Raw genomic sequence first — 20,950 nt, forward strand, 5'->3', positions numbered from 1 at the left:
TATTCCACTACTTGGCATTTACCCAATCATCCAGAAACAAGGACATACTAAATCCACTAGCACAACAATGTTCACTGCAGCACTATTTACCATAGCAAAGATATGGAACCAACCTAGATGCCCCTCAGTTGATGAGTGGATCAACAAGATGTGGTGTTTATACATAATGGAATTCTATGCTGCTGTCAGAAAGAATGACATCACCCCTTTGTAAGAAAATGAAAAGACTTAGAAAAAATCATATTACGTGAAGTAAGCCAGACTCAAGGAAACACTGGTTTCTCTCATTTGTCATAATCAGTGGAAACCTTGGGCTCTCCTAGCAGAGATTTACAACAGAGCAAAACCTAGATACATAAGGCCATATAGTATGACACTAAATGAAAGGACCTCCAGGATATAGAAACAAAAGCCATATAATGAGTGACTGTTGTCCTTAATGTACTATGTTACCTCTCATCTCTTTTGCTGTCCCTTGGTTATCTCATATTGTTATAGTATTTTACCTTGTTATCTGATTTATTCTATATATGCTTATTTGGCTATTTGAAATAGGATAGGGAAGAGGGGAAAACAAGAGGAGGAGTGGGGGTGGGGGGAGAGAAATGGGGACCAAGACACAAGAAAGGGTATCAATGTTTGTGAAGTAATGCACCTTCTATCTGGTGAATATAATGTAACCCTTCTATTAATTATAATAAAAAATATATGAAAAAATGCTTAAGCTGGGTGTGATAGCTCACTCCTGTAATCTTAGCTATTCAGGAAGCTGACATCCCAGGATTGTGGTTCAAAGCTAGCCCAGGCCAAAAGTCCGTGAGGCTCTTATCTCCAATCAATCACCAGAAAACTGTGTGGCTCAAGTGGTAAAGCACTAGCCTTGAGCTGAAGAGCTCAGGGATAGTGCCCAGGCCCTGAGTTCAAGCCCCACCACCAAAACAAACAAAAATAAGTTATGGAGGGTATTTGTTTAAAAAAAAAACACAAAAAAAACAAGGGCCGGGAGTTTGGCCTAGTGGTAGCGTGCTTGCCTAGCATGCACGAAGACCTGGGTTCGATTCCTCGGTACCACATACATAGAAAAAAGCCGGAAGTGGTGCTGAGGCTCAAGTGGTAGAGCTCTAGCCTTGAGAAAGTCCAAGGACAGTGCTCAGGCCCTGAGCTCAAGCCCAGGACTGGCAAAAAAAAAAAGTCTCACAAACTTTTGGGCCACGAATTTAGCCTAGTGGTAGAGTGCTTGCCTTAGCATGCGCAAAGGCCCGGGTTCGATTCCTCAGTACCACATACCTAGAAAAAGCTGGAAATGATGAAGTGGCTCAAGTGGCAGAGTGCTAACCTTGAGAAAAGCCCAAGGACAGTGCTCAGGCCCTGAGTCCAAGCCCCGCGACTAGCAAAAAAAAAAAACAACACAATCCTTGGGAGTTTGGCCTAGTGGTAGAGTGCTTGCCTAGCATGCACGAAGACCCGGGTTCGATTCCTCAGTACCACATACATAGCAAAAAGCCGGAAGTGGTACTGAGGCTCAAGTGGTAGAGTGCTATCCTTGAGAAAGTCCAAGGACAGTGCTCAAGCACTGAGCCCAAGCCCAGGACCGGCAAAAAAAACAAAAACAAAAACAGGGCCTGAGCACTGTCCTTGGACTATGGACTTGAGCCTCAGCACCATTTCCAGCTTTTTTCTATGTATGTGGTACCGAGGAAAGAAACCCAGGTCTTCATGCATGTTAGGTAAGCACTCTACCACTAGGCCAAATTCCCAGCCCCCAAAATTTACTTTTTTTTTTGCTAGTCCTGGGCTTAAGCTCAGAGCGTGAGCACTGTCCTTGGACTTTCTCAAGGCTAGAGCTCTACCACTTGAGCCTCAGCACTATTTCTGGCTTTTTTTTTTTTTTTTCTATGTATGTGGTACCGAGGAATCGAACCCGGGTCTTCGTGCATGCTAGGCAAGCACGCCACCACTAGGCCAAACTCCCGGCCCCCAAAAGTTACTTTTACCAATTCTTTTCATGTTCATTACCTGAAAAGTTAAGAATATAGCTCAAAGAGGAAGTGTTTTTTGTAGGGGGTTTTGTTCCTGTTTTTGTATTTTTAGGTAGCTCTATGCTCACTGTGTAACCCTGGCTATCTTAAACTCATATCTTCCTGACTCTGTGCCCAGTGAGGGAGTGATCTTTGAGAACAAATGCCTAAATGTGAAACTAAAAAGAGAGGAAAAAAGATAAAATTCAAGCAATTGTTTGGGGGCCAAGCAAAAGAGAGTCCAAGACTTGAACTAAATTCTTCAAATATAAATAAGCAAAGAAAAGAAAGGGGCCTTCATATGTTTGTTTTTCAGAGCGGAGCAAGTATACCTTACAAATTTAGGACAATTTAATTATAGAGACTATTTTTGAGATTTAAACTTTAGAGTGAAATGACCTCAAGCAGTTTCCTCTGATTTTACTGAATACTAAAATTCCAAACTACATTAAGGTAACAATTATTTAAATGATTATTTCCAGAATAAGGAATAAGAAAAATTCTGCTGGATCACCAAAAGCACAAATATGGGCTATATATATATATATATAATATATATTCATATATATGGTAGGAGGGTGAAGGGGGGAATGACCAGTGAATATGGACAACTGTTAAAAAGTAATGAAACAATTTTATCTGAAGGGCAGCATGCCTAAGAAATATGACACATTACCTGCCAGTATAAAATTGTTCTACCACAAACTAACTTGCAGTCTTGGTCCAGATGTCAAAGTTAATTTGAATCTTTAAATATAATTTTAAGATATGGATGAATTTAAAAAATAATTTATAGAGGATTTGACACATTGCCCTGTATTCATTATACTGCCTCTTATGGCCCATTCCTTAAATGTGGTTTGAAGAGTCAGATTAAACAAATTTAACACATTTATTTCTGAGCCCTTGGCTAGCCTACCCAAGTACCTACGTTTAATGAACTTCAGCATTACAAACAACAATAACAACTACAAAACATTCATTTGACAGGACAGCAGAGAACAATGTGCATGCACACGTGTGTGTGTGTGTGTGTGTGTGTGTGTGTGTGTGTGTGTGTGTGTGTGTATGCCGGTCCTGGGGTTTGAACTCAGGGCCTAAGGATTTTTGCTCAAAGCTAGTATTCTACCACTTGAGCCACAACTCTATTTCCATCTTTTCGATGGTTTCTTAGAGACACTAGTCTCACTGGGTTCTTGTCCAGGCTAGCTTTGAACTGTGATCCTCATATCTCAGCCTCCTTACAGGTATAGGCTACTCTCTCCACCACTCACTAATGAGAGGAAAGCCTTGCTACTCAGGTAATGACTAGTAAACCCATAAAACATGCCTTTTCCCCTCTTGCAGTTTTCTAGTATTGGATTAAGGAAATTATTCCCTCTCAACAACAACAACAACAAAAACAAGCAAATAACAATTTATGCCTGAGACCAGAGGAAAGTAAGAAATTCTAATCTGAGTTCTGTGCTATGATCTTGACACTGAGACTGCAAGTCAGGACACTGGGTCTAATTTTAAGGTTGAAAAGAAATGAAGATGTGTAACTGTGAGGAAGGTACTTAACCAACCTGGGCTTTCTCTTCGTCTTTTGGATAGTTAGTATGACTGTATAGAAAAGATTTGTGAGACCCCCTTCCACCTGTACAAATCTATGATGCTAACTCTAGCCATCTGTTCTCAGAATGAATAATGTAACCATCAAGTTAAGGGACAAGGAAAGTAGTTTCTTAAAAGCATGCTAAAATTGGGCCGGAAACATGCCTCGTGGCAGAGTACTTGCCTAGCACTAGGTTCCATTCCTCGGTACCACATACAGAAAAAAAAAGCCAGTATCGATGCATAACATACTGCTATTATTGATCTTTTTATATAAATATAAATATATATATACATATATATAATTTGAATTTTTGGAAACTTTAGCTGTGCTGTCAACTTTGGAAAAAAGTATCCCAGTTTACCGTGTTGAGTTGGCATTGTACAGAAATTAATAGCCATATTGGTCTAGAAACGTTAAACTTTTTTTCATTTGTACAGGGGTAAACACACTGTATTAAATATGTAAGGTCTTATCTACGTGGGTTTGATTACAGAAACTAATAAAGTATTCTCTAAATAATAAATTTTGGTGCTTCTAAACAAAAAAAAAAAAGAAAAAAAAAGCCAGAAGTGGTACTATGACTCAAGTGGTGGACTGCTAGCCTTGAGAAAGCCCGAAGTAACCAGGCCCTGAGTTCAAGCCCCAGGACTGGCAAAAAAAAAAAAAAAGCTAAAATTATTGAAATTAGAAACTATGTAAATATTTAGAAAGGATGCAACAGAAGTTACCTCCCTGTTCTAGTTTCTCCACATTTGTAATTCTGTAAACCACAGTGTTATTTCCAGCAACCTAGGTATTTGAATAATTATTGAATGGCATTTTCAGAAACAAAAACCTATATACAAGTTAATAACAATAAAATGCTAGGTTTTCTTGGGAAGTTCTGAGTATGTAAGTTCATAGTACTTGCTATGGATACATTTGTGTATCTGGTTAGCCTATCCCAGGGTTATCCACACTCAAGGAAACTAACCATCTTTCCTCATATTCTCAGGAAGAGAAAAGCTACTGTTCTTACCTCTCTCAGGCACATGGCCACCCCTACCCTGCGTGTGACAAAGCATGACCTGGTGCAAGTTCTCACCAGCAGACAGAGGAGAGGAGCACATGTCTCCTACATTCTATTCAGAGTGTGGACAAAAGTACTCGATCAATGTATGGGATGTGGGAAGACCTGAGTCCCTTTGTAGCTATTAAGTGGAGAATCCTTAGTGGCTGGACACTTCTTACAGCTGTCGGAAAGGACAGAAACTGTCTTCTCGTGTCACTCTCTCTTAGGGTAGATGCAGCCTGACAGAGCACATCCAAAGGCACTGATAGCTCTGTTCACATACCACATCCAGCCCCAGACCCCAGAGTGTTTCCCCAGAGTGGTTCCAAACCACAAAATCAAAATGAAGTAACATTTCATATTCGGTTCAATACCAAGACTGATTTAAGAGTATGTTTTTCCAAAGAGTTTTGAAATAAAATTGAATTCATTTTTCTGTTGGGAGGATAGTGCTAGAGTTAGAACTCGGGCTTGTGTTGCATTACTATTATTTTTTTCCCAAAATAGGGTCTTGTTTTTTACTCAGCCACCCTGGACTGTGATACTCCTACTTTAACTTTCCACATAGCTGGCATGTCAGGTACATACCACCTTGCCCAGCTTTACACTGCTTGACGTGAGGCATTCTCTCACACTTTGTGGCCTTGAATCCTGATCCTCTCAATCCACACTTCCTGAACAGCTAAGATTTTAGGCATTATGCCTGGATCATACCGAATCTTAGCACTTGAACACAGTAGTCTGAAAAAGAATACAACAGCAACTTACCAAATGTGCCATAAAATCCTCTAGGTCCACAGGTACCCACACCATACTTCTTGAGAGAGGCTAAAGCTGCTGCCTTTATTGAAGCCAAAAAAAAAAAAATGAGGATAGGAGGAAAAGTTATGTGTAAGGATTCTTAAACCATGGAAAATTACATTAGCTTGATTCTCACAACCTGGTTAACTCAATGCTTTTTGTATATACATTAACAAATGCTTGTTAGCCTACAAACCTAATAAGAGATAGAGTAATTTCCTCTGACCTTTACCCAAGTCTGAATCACTAAGCTCTCTGGCTGTCACTCCCATTAAACATTTTTGTCTCCCTTATGTACAAGTCCAGGCTCCAAGTCTATCAGCTAGAGAAGTAAGGGGAGGCATTTGGCCCTTCCTGACAGTGTCCATTTCCTTTAGATTATTGCTTCCTAAGTCCACAATGCTACTTGCCCGCTTCAGCACTTCAGCATTATGTGTACTCACCTTAACGCGATGATTATCCAACAACCCAAGAAAATTAAAAGAGGCAAAGTTTATACATTCTTTTCCATTCACCACGATGTTGTGGCCTGGAGCACTAGGAGCAAAGAGACAAAGAGTGGATTGCTTGGGCGTATACCCAGGTTACATGTCATCCCACCGCCCTGGTGGCAGGCCCAACATAACAATGCTGTCCTGGCTACTGTTTGCCATCCAATGTTACCTTTTTCTTCTTTAAGAAGTTAAATTAGAACATGGTAGATTTTTTAAAAAAGTACCTTTGCATTAGTTCTTAATGTTTCACATACTTTTTTGTAAAAAAGAAAAAGATGAACTAGAATTCCATGTGGATACGTAGCAAGTTTTGCTTTGGCTTTAAAGCATGCTTGAGACATGTCTAAGTAGAGTGAGGAAAAGGGTGACGTTGTCCAAAAAGAAATGTACTATTTTTTTTTCCTTTGCTGGTCCTGGGGCTTAAACTTTGGGCCTATCCCTAAGTCTCTCTTGCTCAAGGCCAGCACTCCACCACTTGAGCAACCATAGCACCACTTCCAGTTGTTTTCTGTTTTGTTTTGTTTTTGTACTTTATTGGAGATAAACAGTCTCATGGCATTTCCTGCCCAGGCTGGCTTCAATCTGTGATCCTCATATCTCAGCCTCCGGAGCAGTTAGGATTATAGGCGTGAGCCACCAGCATCTGGCTAAGAAATGTACTCTTTTTCTGACTCTGACTCTAACTGTAACCCCTCTGCACATCACCTTTATAATAACAATAAATTTTTTTTAAGTGTTAAAATAGGTCAGAATACAATCTAGAAGGAGACAAAAAGAGAAAATATATAAACTGTTTAAAATCAAAGGCAAGAACAGGAAGAACAAGTTATGATCTTGCATAGTGGTTTAAAAACTAATGTTGGCAAGTGACGGAAATGCAAATGCCCTACTCCAGATGAATGGATGCAAAAAGTGTGAGATATACACACACACACACACACACACACACACACACACACACACACAATGGAATTCTACATAGCCAACAGACAAGATAAAATAATGGCATTCACTGGGAAGTGGATGAATCTAGAGCGAATTATGTTGAATGAAATAAGACCAAAAACAAAGAAAAAAAGGACATGGTATCCTTAATATGTGGCTATTAGATCCAAACAGTACAAGAGCGATGACTCAATATTTGGGTACCCAATGTTATGGACATGGTATTGGAAATATAAACATAACTACATAGACATAAAAATTTATGATGGGCTATGTACTCTATAGATATAATGTTTTATTATGTACATTAATATGTACCTATGATATACAAACCCTCAGCTTAATTTTAATTATGTTCTAAAATCTAAGTGCCAGTGATTGTATATAGATTCCCTTCTTGAATACTTGTTAAGCATGACATCTGAAATACGATGTAAAACCCAATGATAATAAATTCTTTAATTAAAAAAATTAATGTTGGAATGCTATTTAAGAGGACTCTCAACCTAATTCATACCTCAAAGTATTAGGGTAGCCAGCTACAGAGAAGTGATCTGAGCACCTATCTGTGCTCTGTCACCGCTGGGCCAGAGAAGGGCTCTCAAGGAGACATGCTTCTCAACCCTTTGCTATGCTTCTAAACTCATAGATTATAGCTACTCAATGCCTGACCAACTTTGTCACAGCAGCCTCATGTGACACAAGGAAACGAGACAGACCAGAACAACACACCAGACTTGCAAGCTACTGCACATACAGATGGGGAAATGGGCCACACCAGGACACTTTATTTCATTTATGGCTTTGTGTTGGACTGTGTCCTACAAAGTACACTCAACAAAATAAACTTCAGTTAGAGAGAACTGAGAGAAACAGGTCTCACAGATACTATTTAACACAATGAATGCACAAAGGAAGACACACAAGATGCTGGAAAGCTAAGTAATGAAAGACAAGTTGAAGTAAATCAATAAAAGCAGACTAATTCATACAAAAGGCAAGAAGCCTCTGAAAACAAAATGGGTTATAGAGTTGTTGGACACCATTTAGATTAAGGCTATTGACAACTCTGGAAGCTTAGGGATGTTTTCTGTGATCAGTTTCTTCATCTATAAACTGGGAGCAGAACCCATTTCCTAGGGGAAATAGGAAAAAAAAAAAAAGGACATGGCAGCTAGATGCAGGTGGACTGTGTCTAAACTCCTGGCTACACAGGAGGCTGAGCTCTGAAGATCTCAGTTCAAAGTCAGCTGGGACAGGAAAGGCCAAGAGACTTTTATCTCCACTTAATCACCAAAAACAACAACAATAAAATCACACATCTCAGAAGTGAAGCTGTAGCAACCCTGAGCTTAAAAAGAAAAAATGAAGCCTAAGTCCTAAGTTCAAGCTCCAGTACTGGCATCAACAAAACAAAACAAAAAGCACACGGCACATAAAAGGGTACTTTATACATTTTTCTTTTTCTTCTTTAGGCTTTCAAGGGCTTCTTTCAAAACTAATACCACCTATCTCCTTAACAGTTGAGATTCTTGGGGCCAGGGGTTTAGCCTAGTGGTAGAGTGCTTGCCTAGCATGCAGAAAGACCCGGGTTCCATTCCTCAATACTACATACATAGAAAAAAAGCCAGAAATGGTGCTGTGGCTCAAGTGGCAAAGCTCTAGCCTTGAGAAAGCCTAAGAACAGCACCTATGCCCTGAGTTCAAGGCCTAGGACTGGCAAAAAATAAAAATAAAAGAATTGAGATTCTTAATGTATTCTGTTATTTACTTTCCAAAGTCCTTGGAGCTAATTCCTCCCTAATTATACAAAGTATGAGCAATCACAGAAGGATGAAAATCAAAGCATCAAGGTAGGTGAATCTTTAGAAAGGCTGCTGCAGTGAGAGTCAAAGCCAATCTATAAAAATGGCAATACACCGACAAAGTCTCAATAACTATGCACAGGTAATCATATAAAATAATATTCTCTGAACTCCAAGGAAAGGAAATGAAACATCTTTTAGTTGCTATTGTTGCTGTTTTTGTTTTCTTTTCCTTCTGTCTTGTTAGTTGTTTATATTTGGGAGGGAAGGGGGGACACAGAAAAGGTAGAACAAGGATGAACAAAAACCAGGAGAGAGAGAGACGGAAGGGGACATGTAGTTCAAAAAGAATTGCACTCATCACTCATGGCCTGATTCATATAACTGTAATCCCTTTGTGTATCAACTCCACAATAACAATGTAAAGACTGCGGTGTACACAGAAAGTTAAATATCAAGAATAATCAAAAGGGTAAGCATGGGAGCTCACTCCTACTCCACTGAAGGCTGAGATTTGGTGAACCACTGTTCAAAAATGTAGCTCAATGAAAAAGCACTTGCCTAGTATGTGCAACACCCTGGGTTTGATTCACGTGCAAAAACAGAAAAGACAAGAAAAAGCATTGGAAAGTCAGCAGGGTGGTTCACGCCTGTAATCCAACCTACTCAGGAGGCTGAGATCTGAGGATCAAGGTTCAAAGCCAGCACAGGCACAAAAGGACCTGAGACTCTTATCTCCAATTAACCTATAGAAAACGGGAAGTGGGGCTTGGCTGAAGGGTAGGGCGGTAGCCTTGAGCTGAAAAGCTCAGGGACAGCGCCCAGGCTGAGTCTCTTCTCTCAATAAATTGGGCATGGTAATACACTCCTGTCAGCCCAGCCATGCAGGAATTATAAATAGGAGGCTCATAGTCCAGGCTGAGTTAGACAAAGGCATGAGACCTATTGTAAAAAGGGCAGCCTGTAATGCTAGCTACTCAGGAAGCTGAGATCTGAGGATCATGGTTCAAAGCCAGATTGGACAGAAAAGCCCATTCTCTTATCTCCAATTAACTACCAAACAGCCAGAAGTGGAGCTGTGGGTCAAGTGGTAGAGTTCTAACCGTGAGCAAAACTGCGTAAGGACAGTGCTCAGAGGCCCTGAGTTCAAGCCCTAAGACCAGCACAAAAAGAAAAAGGAAAGTCGGAGGGGGCTCTTGGGGGAAACACGGTATTTTGAACAAAGGCTGTGGAAATGGTGTCTGCAAGTCGATTGCTCCAACTTGGTAGCCCTTTGGTAACCGCAGCCAGGATTGGCTCAGTCTCTCCCATCAGTGGGTGTGCCTGTAATTACACTCAACTCTTGGTGTAACACATGAAGACCAATAGTTGGTAACCAACATGTATCTTCTTGTCCCTACCCTGCCACCTGGAACAGGGCACAATTATCTCCTAGTTGCTCTTGCAACTGGGTGTGGACAGTGGTGCCTTAAAATGACAGCAAAAAGAAGCTTCTGTACTACCCTCTGCCTGCTATCCTGTCTTGAAGTAACTTATGAATGAAAGCCATACATCTCAGGATGGGAACCTGGGGCCATGAACTCCCTGGAGCAGCCCATCAGTTAAAAGAAGAATTTTAAAAACCCAATCATGTACAAAAGAAACAACTACAAATAATAGCATAGGAAGGCTGGAAACAGAAGAGAACTACCTGAAAGCTGGTGCCGCTATTATGCTACTTGACAGACTTTCATGTAAAAGTATTGTTCTAGATAGAGAAAGTTGCTCTATAATGACGAAAAGACCATTTGAAAGGTTATAACAAGTGAGGAGCTCAAATACAACTAACAATGCACTTTCAAACTGAATAATTTCAGCAAAATAGAATACACCCACATAGGAGTACTTTATCCACTATCTCCTTTCATTCATTTGCAATTAAGCAGAAAGCAAATGGTTAGGACTAAAATATTTAAACAACAAAATTCCTAACTCAATAGACAAAACATTCTGAAACAGAGCAAATGTTTGCTTTCTTAGATACTACAGAACACTCACCATAAAATATAAACTTTCTGCAACAAAGTTTATTAGAGGAATATTGGTAACACTTCAAGCTACTTGAAAGGCTGAGAGCAAGAGGCTGGAGATTCAAGGCCAGCTTGCATAGAAAACTTTGTGAGACTCTGCAACCCACAGCTCAGTGTAGTAGCTTTTACCTGTCACCCTAAGCTTGGGAGGCTAAGACTGAGAGGATCTAGGCCAGTTTGGTCAGGAAAGCCAGTGAGACTCCATCACACAGAAGGGAAACTGGAAAAGGAGGCTTATACCTGTTGTTCTGGAAATGATGAGAAGCCTAATATAGATGGCTTGTGATCCAGGGCAGAACTGTGATCACTTTGACAAGAAGTGATATCTATCGCAAAACTCCTGAAAAATAACTGCCAGTTCAGTGGTCAAGTTCTTGCCTACCAAGTAGGGGACCCTAGTGCAAACAAAACTTTCCTCAACTTTTTTCCTGTGCTTTGGAAAATCATTTACATAGCACTTTTGATAATAATGGAAATATTACGCATATTGAAAAAAAATAGAATCAATTCTAAGTATTACCAAATACTGAGAAGGTATTGAACACAGCAATAAAAACAGATTTAAAAAATAGTATAGCCAGGAGCTGGTTCATGACTGTAATCTTAACTACTCAGGAGGCTGAGATCTGAGAATTGCTGTTCAAAGCCAGCCCTGGCAGGAAAAGTCCGTAAGACTCTTATCTCTAACTATCAAAAAGCAGGGAGTAGAGCTATGGCTCAAGTGGTAGAGTGCTAGCCTTTAGCAAATAAGGGACAGTGTCCAGACTCTAAGTCTAAGCCTCAGTATCGGAACAAAATAAAACAAAACAAAGCAAAACAAAAACCAACCCAGTATAGTTCAAAAGGGTAAAACAAACAATGTGTAAAAAATTATCTTCCTTTGGTACTCCTTGGGAGTCTATCTACTAACATCTAGACAGAAATGGCTAGGTATGCTGGTGGCTCACACCTGCATTCCTAGCTACTCAGGAGGCAGAGATCTGAGAAGCTAGACCAAGCAGAAAAGTCCATGAGACTATCTCCAATTAAACACTAAAAAGCTTGAAATAAAGCTGTGGTTCAAGTGGTAGAGTACTAGCCTTGAGCAAAAAAGCTCAGGGACAGAGTTCAGGCCCTGAGTTCAAGCCCTAGAAAAAGGGTTCTTGCGTGTGTGTGTGTGTGTGTGTGTGTGTGTGTGTGTGTGTGTGTGTGTGCACACGTGCACACACACGCACACACACACGCGCCAAAGCTATCTAGACTATCTCTTAAAAGAAATTTCTCTACTGGGAACTAAAGCAGTGAGTTACTCATAAAAATTTCTAAATGTTTTCCTTCAGTTAAAAAAAAATGAATACAATAAAAAAAGCAGCATATGCTTTAGCAAATACACTTCAAGGAAACCAAATAAAAATGATCCAATCAGCCAAATCAATTTACCCTGAAACAATGTTGTAGTTAAGCGCAGGATGGTCTTTTGAGACAGGAGGAACAAGAGGTTCAGGTTGCCATTCTTCAATCAATTCTTCCTTTTCCTAGAGGAGAAGAGACAGACAGAGCACAATGCTGGTCACTTCCTATTGACACCAGCAATATCTGAATTATATGCTGTAAGAGAAGATCCCAAGAAATACAATGCTAGAAATGTCTACCCTTACTCTAGTGACGGGGGTTAGAACAAGAATAGAATCTCTTTCTTATTCGTTTATTGTAAGCCAAGGTTAGTAGTTTTCATGCAGCCTTGTGGATCATTTGAGAATCTATGCCTAGGATTCTCCCACCTTACCACTTGAGACGGGAGTAAATAGGATTCTTTCTCCGAACCTCTTTTATGAAAACTAGGAGAACTGTTCCTTGGGGCTCAAAAATAGGTGTGCTTTCCCTGAGTAATTGGAATAAGCTTCAAACGGACACTAGTAAAAATCCAGGAGTTGCTCTTGTGTGCCTGAAACCATCTGTATGTTAGACTGTTGTTTACTCCTTTCAAAGAATATAGGAACATAATATGGAGTTCCTTTGGATACTGATCTTATTCTTCACTTTCCCTATATTTTTTTACCTTGATGTTTTATTCGCCTTGATTTCCTTACATTACAGAACATATTTTAACACATACTGGTTGAGTCACAATTCCTTTTTAGAAAGATGTAGCAAGTACAATAATACAAAAAATAAATTACTTACCTTAGTTGTAAGATCAGATCGCTCTTGTAATTTGTATGTCTTAGAGAAAAGAAGTCTGATTATCCAGAGTATTAGAATACCTTCCAGAATAAGATGGTAAGCAGGAGCCTAAAAGTGAGTAAAAGAAAAAAAACAAAGTAAATGAACTAAAGTCTTTCAAAATCTACATATTAAACTCAGTACCCCTGAATGCACTGCCTTTGGTGACCCTTTATCCCTCTTATATAATTTAATTTGTTCCTCCTTATATTTACTACCAAAGCACTCTGAATGTTTATTCATCCCTTTTCCTATTTCTATCTTCTTCACATGAAAAAGCTCTAATAGACTTAAAGACTTCCTTAGGAATACAAATGAAATTAAAAAAAATAAATAAACCAGACAAACCAATACTTAAAAACAATATTATCAGATAATTTTTTCTGGCTGGAAATGACTAAAAATATTACACTGTGGGGCAAGGAATATGGCTTAGAGGGCTTGCCTAGCATACATGAAGGCTTGGGTTCAACTCCTCAGTAGCACATACATAGAAAAGGCTGGAAGTGGTGTTATGGCTCAAGTGGTAGAGCACTAGCCTTGAGAAAGCTCAAGGACAGCGCCCAGGCCCTGAGTTCAATCACCAGGACTGGCAAAAAAAAAAAAAAAAAACAATATTACACCACTTAATAAGCCTTCTATCACCTCCATCTACTCATGAATAAGTTAATACTTAACATGCAAATCAGTTACTACAGTAATTTAAGTTTTGACAGCTTACTACACATTCTGTATCCAAGATAAATCTCCATAAATCCTTCCTAGACTATGGTAAGGGGTAGGGGTGGGAGGAAACTATAAATGCTTAAAGAAATAGTAGTTATTCTTTCTACCATAATCTCCCCAAAATATGTTATGTGTTTCATATCAATAATCACAAAGCTATCTATCTTAATATGATTATCTTAGATTTTCTGATCAACTGTATGATTTCAGATAAAAGTTAAGCCTTTGTATAGGTGATTTCAGATATCAACTAACCTTCAACCAGTGAGTTATAGGATGTCTTATTCCTGTGGGTTTTTGTTGGAAAAATCATTTGAAAAAAGCATTTCAAAGCCAGGTATAATGGTATGTGCCTGCAATCCCAGTATGTGGGAGATAGGAAGGTTTCAAGTTATAGGCAGCTTGGGCTACAGAGGGACTCTGTTCATCTAAAGTTCCTAAAAGGAACACTTAGAAACAATGCAACTGTTTCAAAGCACGGGCAGAAAGTGATAAGGATAGCTTTAAAAAAAAGTGAAAAATTGAAGAGTGTAAAACTGTTAAATTCATATGCAACAAGCCAATGTGTTAATAACTCTAAAACTATATATGTATGTGTGTGCATATATATGTATATATATGTATATGCACACACTATATACACAAATGGCTTTTTTACCAGATACACTATGCTATACAGATCCCCTCAAGTTCTTCAATATACATTTCTTTTGATGGTTTTTTTAAATTACTAATCCTTATTAAATATAATTCATTTAGAAATAAGTCTAAATATTATTTAAGCCATTAAGCTCTAGCAGGTAATTACTAGAGGCTGCCCAAATCGGTAAAAAGATTCCTCCGTTACAAGAAACTACTAATGTAGGGAATTAATTTTTTTTTTTTTAAATCATCTTTTCTTCTCAAGGCTAGGAGTTCTCCAAGTCTCTGATCATCACCTTTAGGAATGAAGTTAAACAACAAAATTTCCAAAACCAACATGCAAATATAGGAAGAAATTATGTTCCTTTCAAAATGTATTTCTGGGGGGGAGGGGAAAAGGGAGAGGGGAGGGGTGGTGGCTCAGGCCTGTAATCTTAGCTACTCAGGAGGCTAAGATCTGAGGATCATGGGTTCAAAGCCAGCCCAGGCACTAAAGTCTGTGAAACTCGTATCTCCAATTAACCACCAGGAAACCGGAAGTGACAGTGACTCAAGGGGTAGGGCGGTAGCCTTGAGCTGAAGAGCTCAGGGACAACACCCAGGCCCAGAGTTCAAGCCTCAGGACCGACCAAAACTAAAATTATTTTTAAAAAGTATTCAGTGTTAGTAACATCTTAGTCGCTGTAGTTAACCTCCTGAGGCAAGGGGTTGGGTACTGAGACTCAAAAACAAGAGGCTGGGAGCAGGAGTAGATCACTTGAATAACATGTTGGCCAAGTGCTGGGTTCAACCGCAGTATTAAAAATAATGGCAGAGAGCCAGACATACTTGTCTCAAACTATTTTTCATGAAGAATCTTCCCCATCAAGTCTTGTAACAGAAGACACTGTGATTATCCTTTCCGGTTAAAAGAAATACTGTTTCAAAAGTAGGGTATGGGAAGCAAAGCGAAACTCACTGTGTCAGCCCTGGGGACTTGGGTCAGTTTGTTAAATGTGTTATCTATCCCTAGCTTCTAGACTCCTCCTAATCAAAGTGATAGTTAAGGGAGCAAGGCACTACTCCAATGTACACAGAAGTTTAATTAGAAGTTAATTCCTTTCAATGCCTATAACCACATGTAGTCCAGTGGGGCCAGGAGACGATGCAGAAAAAAAATCCTACTCAACCGCACAGAGATTTGTCAATGCAGCCGCAGCAGCAGGAGCCAAAATTAACCAAACACCACCCTCCCCTGAGGATGTGAGAATTCTGATTTCATCCTTGCAAAATAAAAGGCCTAAAATAAATCTTATTAAAATAGTTATATATATATATATATTTTTAAAAAAATATATAAAATATAAAATGACACATGGCTGCAAAAGAAATGACCAAGTACCTCGTTTGTCTAAATCCGGGGATATCCCACTTGGTTTCCAGCTCCCACCGCTCCTCCCCCCCCTCCGCCCCACTCCAGTTCACTGCTCCACACACGTCCAGGACCGGCTCGGGGAGGACATCGTGTTGCTTCCTCCACCTCAGCCGTCAGTCAACTCCCAACTCCGCGGCTCCGGACCTGCCGGGGTCCCCCCGGTGGCCGATCCCGCGGGATTCGCACCCAGACCCCCGGCTTGGCGGCCCACGCCCGTCAACTCCTGCGAGTCCATTTCGCCTTGGGAGCGCCGGAGCGGGCGTGACCGAGCCAGCCCACCCGAGGCCTCGCACCGCAGCTCCACGCGCGTCTTCTCAGCCTTCCCCCCAGAAAGCTCACCTCATAGAGCGCCTGCACCATCTCCACCAGGACCCACTGCTCCGCGGCGGTAGCCATGGTCAGCGGCCGGCTTTCCTTCCGGAAGGCGGGACGCAGGTGGGTTAAATCGTGAGCCGCGCGGCCCAGTGACGTCATCGCGCCGCGAGGAGATGGGGTGGGGCGGGGCGTGCTGGTCCCGCCTCCCGACGCATGCGCATAAACCAGGCCGTGGACCGTTAGGCTGTGCACAGACCTGACTGCTGGCTGATGAAGAAGCTCAGGCAAATCTGTGCCAGGTACGGGTGAGGTGCCAGGCCCTGAGCAACTCGCGAGGGACAGAGTCGTGGTCAGTGGCCCTTGTCCTTGGCAGTCAGTGGTTACAGAATATTTCTTTTAAATTACATAAATAATCCAGTAATCCATGATAACTTTTGTAGGTGGGTAAATGTTATATTGTCTATGCAAATACATATCCATTTATAGATAATATTTATAACAATAGATCTCTATACAGGACACGTATATGTGCATATAACATATTTGCATATAATATATTTGCATGTATATATATTTTTTTATTTTTTATTTTTTTTTTGCCAGTCCAGGAGCTTGAACTCAAAGCACTGGGCACTGTCCTTGGGCTTTCTCAAGGCTGGCACTTGAGCCACAGCACCACTCTGGCTTTTTCTGTGTGTATGTAGTACTGAGGAATCGAACCCAGGGCTTCATGCACGCTAGAAAAGCACTCTACCAACTAGGCCACCCTCCCAGGCCCTGTGTATATTTTATACATTTATATATATTTAATATATCATATATTTATATGTTTAATATATTTCTGTACAAATTATGTAACACATATTTGTAATATATTTATACAACATATATTTGTATATTATCTTTATATATAAAAAGACATAATTCTAACATTCATGTTATATATCAAATATAGATTTATAATTTGTATGCATTTTATATATATATATACTTGTATAATAATTGGTAGGTGTATTTCATTTGATTTGATTTGTTAAATATAATTTGGATCCCAGGGATCTTATTTTTTCTACTTCTCCTTGTGTATACATATTGTATTTTTAATCAGAGAGCATTTTCAGGAATAATTTATTTCTCATTCATTTTCTTTAAACATTTTTCTATTGATGAAGGTAATTATTTAATTCTCTTTTTTTTTTTTTGTTGGTCATGAGACTTGAAGTCTGGGCCTTTTGTCCAGTTTTCTAGTGATTAATTGGAAAAAAGAGTCTCATGGACTTTTTAGTGCCCAGGCTGGTTTTGAAGTGAGATCCTCGGATCTTAGCCTTCTGAGTAGCTAGGCTTACAGGTGTGAGCCACCACTCCCAGTAATTATTTAATTCCCTTATATCAGTGTATTGTTGTTTACAGTTGACCCTTTTCTAGGGACAGTGCCCACGCCCTGGATTCAAGCCAAAGTACACACACACATACACACACACACACACACACACACACACACACACACTACTGAGAATTTTAAGACATGTTCAAGGACAGTGTCCAGACCCCAAGTTCAAGCCCCGATACCAAAACACACACACACACACACACACACACACACACACACACACACAGTGTCTAAAAGAAAAGAATTTGAGGTAAGATAGTACAATGTGGAGTTTTCCCAGGAGCATACGTTGAGTAATGATAAAATTATTAGCATAGTAATTAGCACATTCATCACCTTAAACAACATTTCTGTAGGGAGAAAACGTTCAAATTCATTCTTCTACCTGTTTAGACAAATACATTGTTCCTAGCCAGAGTTGCCACGCTGGGAAGTGACAGGACTTATTCCTTCTGTCCAGCTGTAAATTTGTGCCCATCGTGTAGCTTCTCCTAAGTTCCTTCTCTACATTCCTATCCCTGCCAACTTCCTCGAGATCAAGACATGATACTTGTCTTTCTATGTCTGGCTTCTTTCACTTTATGTAAGCTCTCAGTTTACTAAATATCATTCTAGGTTCACCCTGGAGCTATCCTGCCAATGACAGGATTTTATTCTTGTTTATGTGAAATAGTATTCTATGGTGTCTGTGCACCCCATATTCTTTCAACATCCATCTGTTGATAGACACTCAGGCAAAACACAGAGATCTTAACAGAGGTGATGGCAGAAGCCACAAAGACACAAGAATCGGTGAGGCATCTCAAAGATCCCCTGAAGCACAAGGAGGGCAGCAGTCTAGCTGGGGCACCTTGCAGGCCCGAGGAGCCCCTGGCCACTTTGGAGGGGAAGCAATCCTGAGCAGGGTGATGCTGCTTGCGGAGAATCCCATGGGGGAGAAGGTGGCATGAGCTCCCTAGAAGGCCCGAATTCTTACAGTGCTTTAAGGCCATCTGAGAGGGTAAGGAGACTGGCGATACCATCACTCTGTGATCCAGAGCTGGGGGGAAGGAGGTTGCTGTGGCAGCAGATCCAGAGCAGCACAGGCAGGGAATTGTGTCTTAGAAGCCATGGCATCCTGAGGCACTCAGTTGAGTCTGCTCATAGATAAAATGAAGACTCTGAAGAACAGAGAGGAACCAAGGCTCTTTCCAGAAAACCAGCAGACTGGCTTTGCCAGTACCTAGTGGAGGGAGGCCAAACGGGATGGGCTTGGAGAGACACCAGGTACTCAGTGTGGGATACGGTGGATGTATTGCATCTTGTAGAACCCAGCTGGGTAAACAGGTTCCCAAGATCATCTGCAGAAGGGGTGGAGAAGAGGCTGAGTTCTGGAGCATAAACAACCTAAGTGACAGAACTGGAATTCAGGAGGGTGGCAGGAAGCCAAGAGAGCACTTTTCACATAAGGGAGTAGCCATTCTAGTGAACACTGTTGAAAGGCCAAGGAGAAGACAAGAATGTCACATGTCTTCAGCCTCACAGGCAGAGTTAGCAACCTTGATGGGAAGAGTGATGTAGACGACAACTCCAATTGCAGTGAGTTGCAGGGAGAAATGGGAGGTAAAAGACTGGAGGTAGAGATATGAAGAGCTTCAGTTGTTCTGAGAATGCAGTGATAAACTGTTCCTCAGTATCACTGGAATGTTTATTACAGGAGTCCTGAAAATACCAAAACCCATTTATGGTCAGGCCCATTGCATTAACTGACCAGTATTTGCATATTGTCTACATATAGTTTCAATCATAGCTAAATTACTTGCATCAATACAATGTAAAATGCTTTGTAGATACTTTTCAGACCATAATGTTTAGAGAATAAGGATGAGAAAAATAAGAAAAAACTTTCTGGAAATTTTGTGGTGCATATTTATGATCAAAAATTGGTTGAACCCACAGAAATGGATCCCAGAGATATGAACTGACTACTATACTTACTTTATTGTGTCCAAGTATCATTTTTGTGCCAATCCCAGGCTTGAACTCAGTGCCCAAGCACTATCCCTAAGCTTCTTTTGCTCAAGGCTAGTGCCCTACCACTTCTTTCTTTGTGGTGGTTAGTTGGAGATAAGAATCTTTCTGATGGGCTGGGAGTTTGGCCTAGTGGTAGGTGTTTGCCTAGCAATCACTGATTCCTCGGTGCCACATACATAGAAAAAGCCAGAAGTGGTGCTGTGGCTCAAGTGGTAGAGCTCTAGCCTTGAGAAAGCCCAAGCACAGTGCTCAGGCCCTGCCTGAGTTCAATCCCCAGGACTGGCAAAAAAAAAAAAAAGAGTCTCATAGACTTTTCTGCCTGGGCTGGCTTCGGACCCCAGCTACCCGAGCAGCTAATTGCAGGCATGAGCCACCAGCACCAAGCACAACCAAGTATCAGATTTATTAAGAGTTTTTAGAAGGATTAGAACCCTTTGAGATTTTGTTTTTGAAAATTTGGGGTTATTTTTTTAAAAAAGAACCTTTATTTGTATTTATGTGGAATTCATTCCATGTTATATGATTTGAATTCTTTGGGTATAGTTTTTCCTTCTATGCAGCCTATTCTTCTGGTTTAGGAAGAATTTGTTCTCCTCAGTGAGTATTCCCTCCAGGTATATTAGAGCTTCTGCCTGGGTTAAGTGTTAATCCGGCTTGCCTGGGTGAACTCTGCAGGCACACCTGTGAGTGTTCCATGGCAAATCATGGGCATTTGTTCACCTAGATGTGTCCAACAATGAGGCCATCTCTGCCTGACCCCTCTTCTTGGAGCATAACCCACGGCATGCATGGTACCACATGCACAATCGTTACTCTGTATGTTGTGTATATGTACAGTGGATTAAAACTTAAGGTCCGCAAAAATACTGCACAACATTCTCGGTGACCTTCTAGCTCTGTGTGCAGCCTTGGCTGTCTACCCACATAACCACTGCTATGTCAGAATAATATACATTGCTTCCATAAAGCAATACGTCTAAGGCATTTGGTGACTTCAGATATGTACGCCTTTGGTGGCCTGGGTAGTTGCAAGGGTGTCCTTACAGTGAGCACAAGATCAAACACTCGTGGTTTGCATGCTGTCTTGCGGTTTCTGAGTCAAGTGAATAGCACACCACTTTCAGAGATCATGAGAAACTGTTTTGCTCCAGTTTTACCCATACTTCTCTCTCCTGGGGTTGTGCAAACACAGAAGTCAGTTTTTTTGGTATTTTTCATATATTTTTATTGTAATTAATATAAGGGTTACATTATATTCACCAGGTAGAAGGTGCATTACCTCACAAACATTGATACCCTTTCTTATGTCTTGGTCCCCATTTCCCTCCCCCAACCCCTGCCCCTCATCTTGTTTTCCCCCCTAAAGTCATTTTGGATCCAAACTGTTGAAATCATTCAACAGATTGTCCAAAAGAAGTTCCATTTTGCTTAAATGGGAACTTAATTATGCTAGGTAAAATTCATA

General features: G+C 40.5%; 1 protein-coding gene and 1 long non-coding RNA gene across 3 annotated transcripts in view; one reads left to right on the forward strand and one right to left on the reverse strand.

Moving 5' to 3' along the window:
- Positions 1-16,218, reverse strand: part of Sptlc1 (serine palmitoyltransferase long chain base subunit 1) — a 37,473-nt gene extending 21,255 nt beyond the window's left edge. The window contains exons 1-5 of the mRNA XM_090324389.1: positions 16,107-16,218; positions 12,947-13,054; positions 12,203-12,297; positions 5,914-6,007; positions 5,438-5,510 (exon numbers count right to left, since the gene is read on the reverse strand). Of these exons, the coding sequence (XP_090180515.1) occupies positions 5,438-5,510; positions 5,914-6,007; positions 12,203-12,297; positions 12,947-13,054; positions 16,107-16,163 (427 nt within the window). The 5' untranslated portion in view covers positions 16,164-16,218. The remainder of the gene's footprint in view (positions 1-5,437; positions 5,511-5,913; positions 6,008-12,202; positions 12,298-12,946; positions 13,055-16,106) is intronic.
- A 107-nt stretch (positions 16,219-16,325) lies between these two features.
- LOC150042610 (uncharacterized) overlaps positions 16,326-20,950 on the forward strand; it is a 36,257-nt gene continuing 31,632 nt past the window's right edge. The window contains exon 1 of one of the 2 annotated variants that reach the window (XR_016533590.1): positions 16,326-16,522. This is a non-coding gene — a long non-coding RNA (uncharacterized LOC150042610). The remainder of the gene's footprint in view (positions 16,523-20,950) is intronic. The other variant, XR_016533591.1, reaches the window with a different exon arrangement.

This window comes from Megascapheus bottae, chromosome 34, assembly GCF_031878675.1.
Source record: "Megascapheus bottae isolate mThoBot1 chromosome 34, mThoBot2.hap1, whole genome shotgun sequence".
NCBI classification, from domain to species: domain Eukaryota; kingdom Metazoa; phylum Chordata; class Mammalia; order Rodentia; family Geomyidae; genus Megascapheus; species Megascapheus bottae.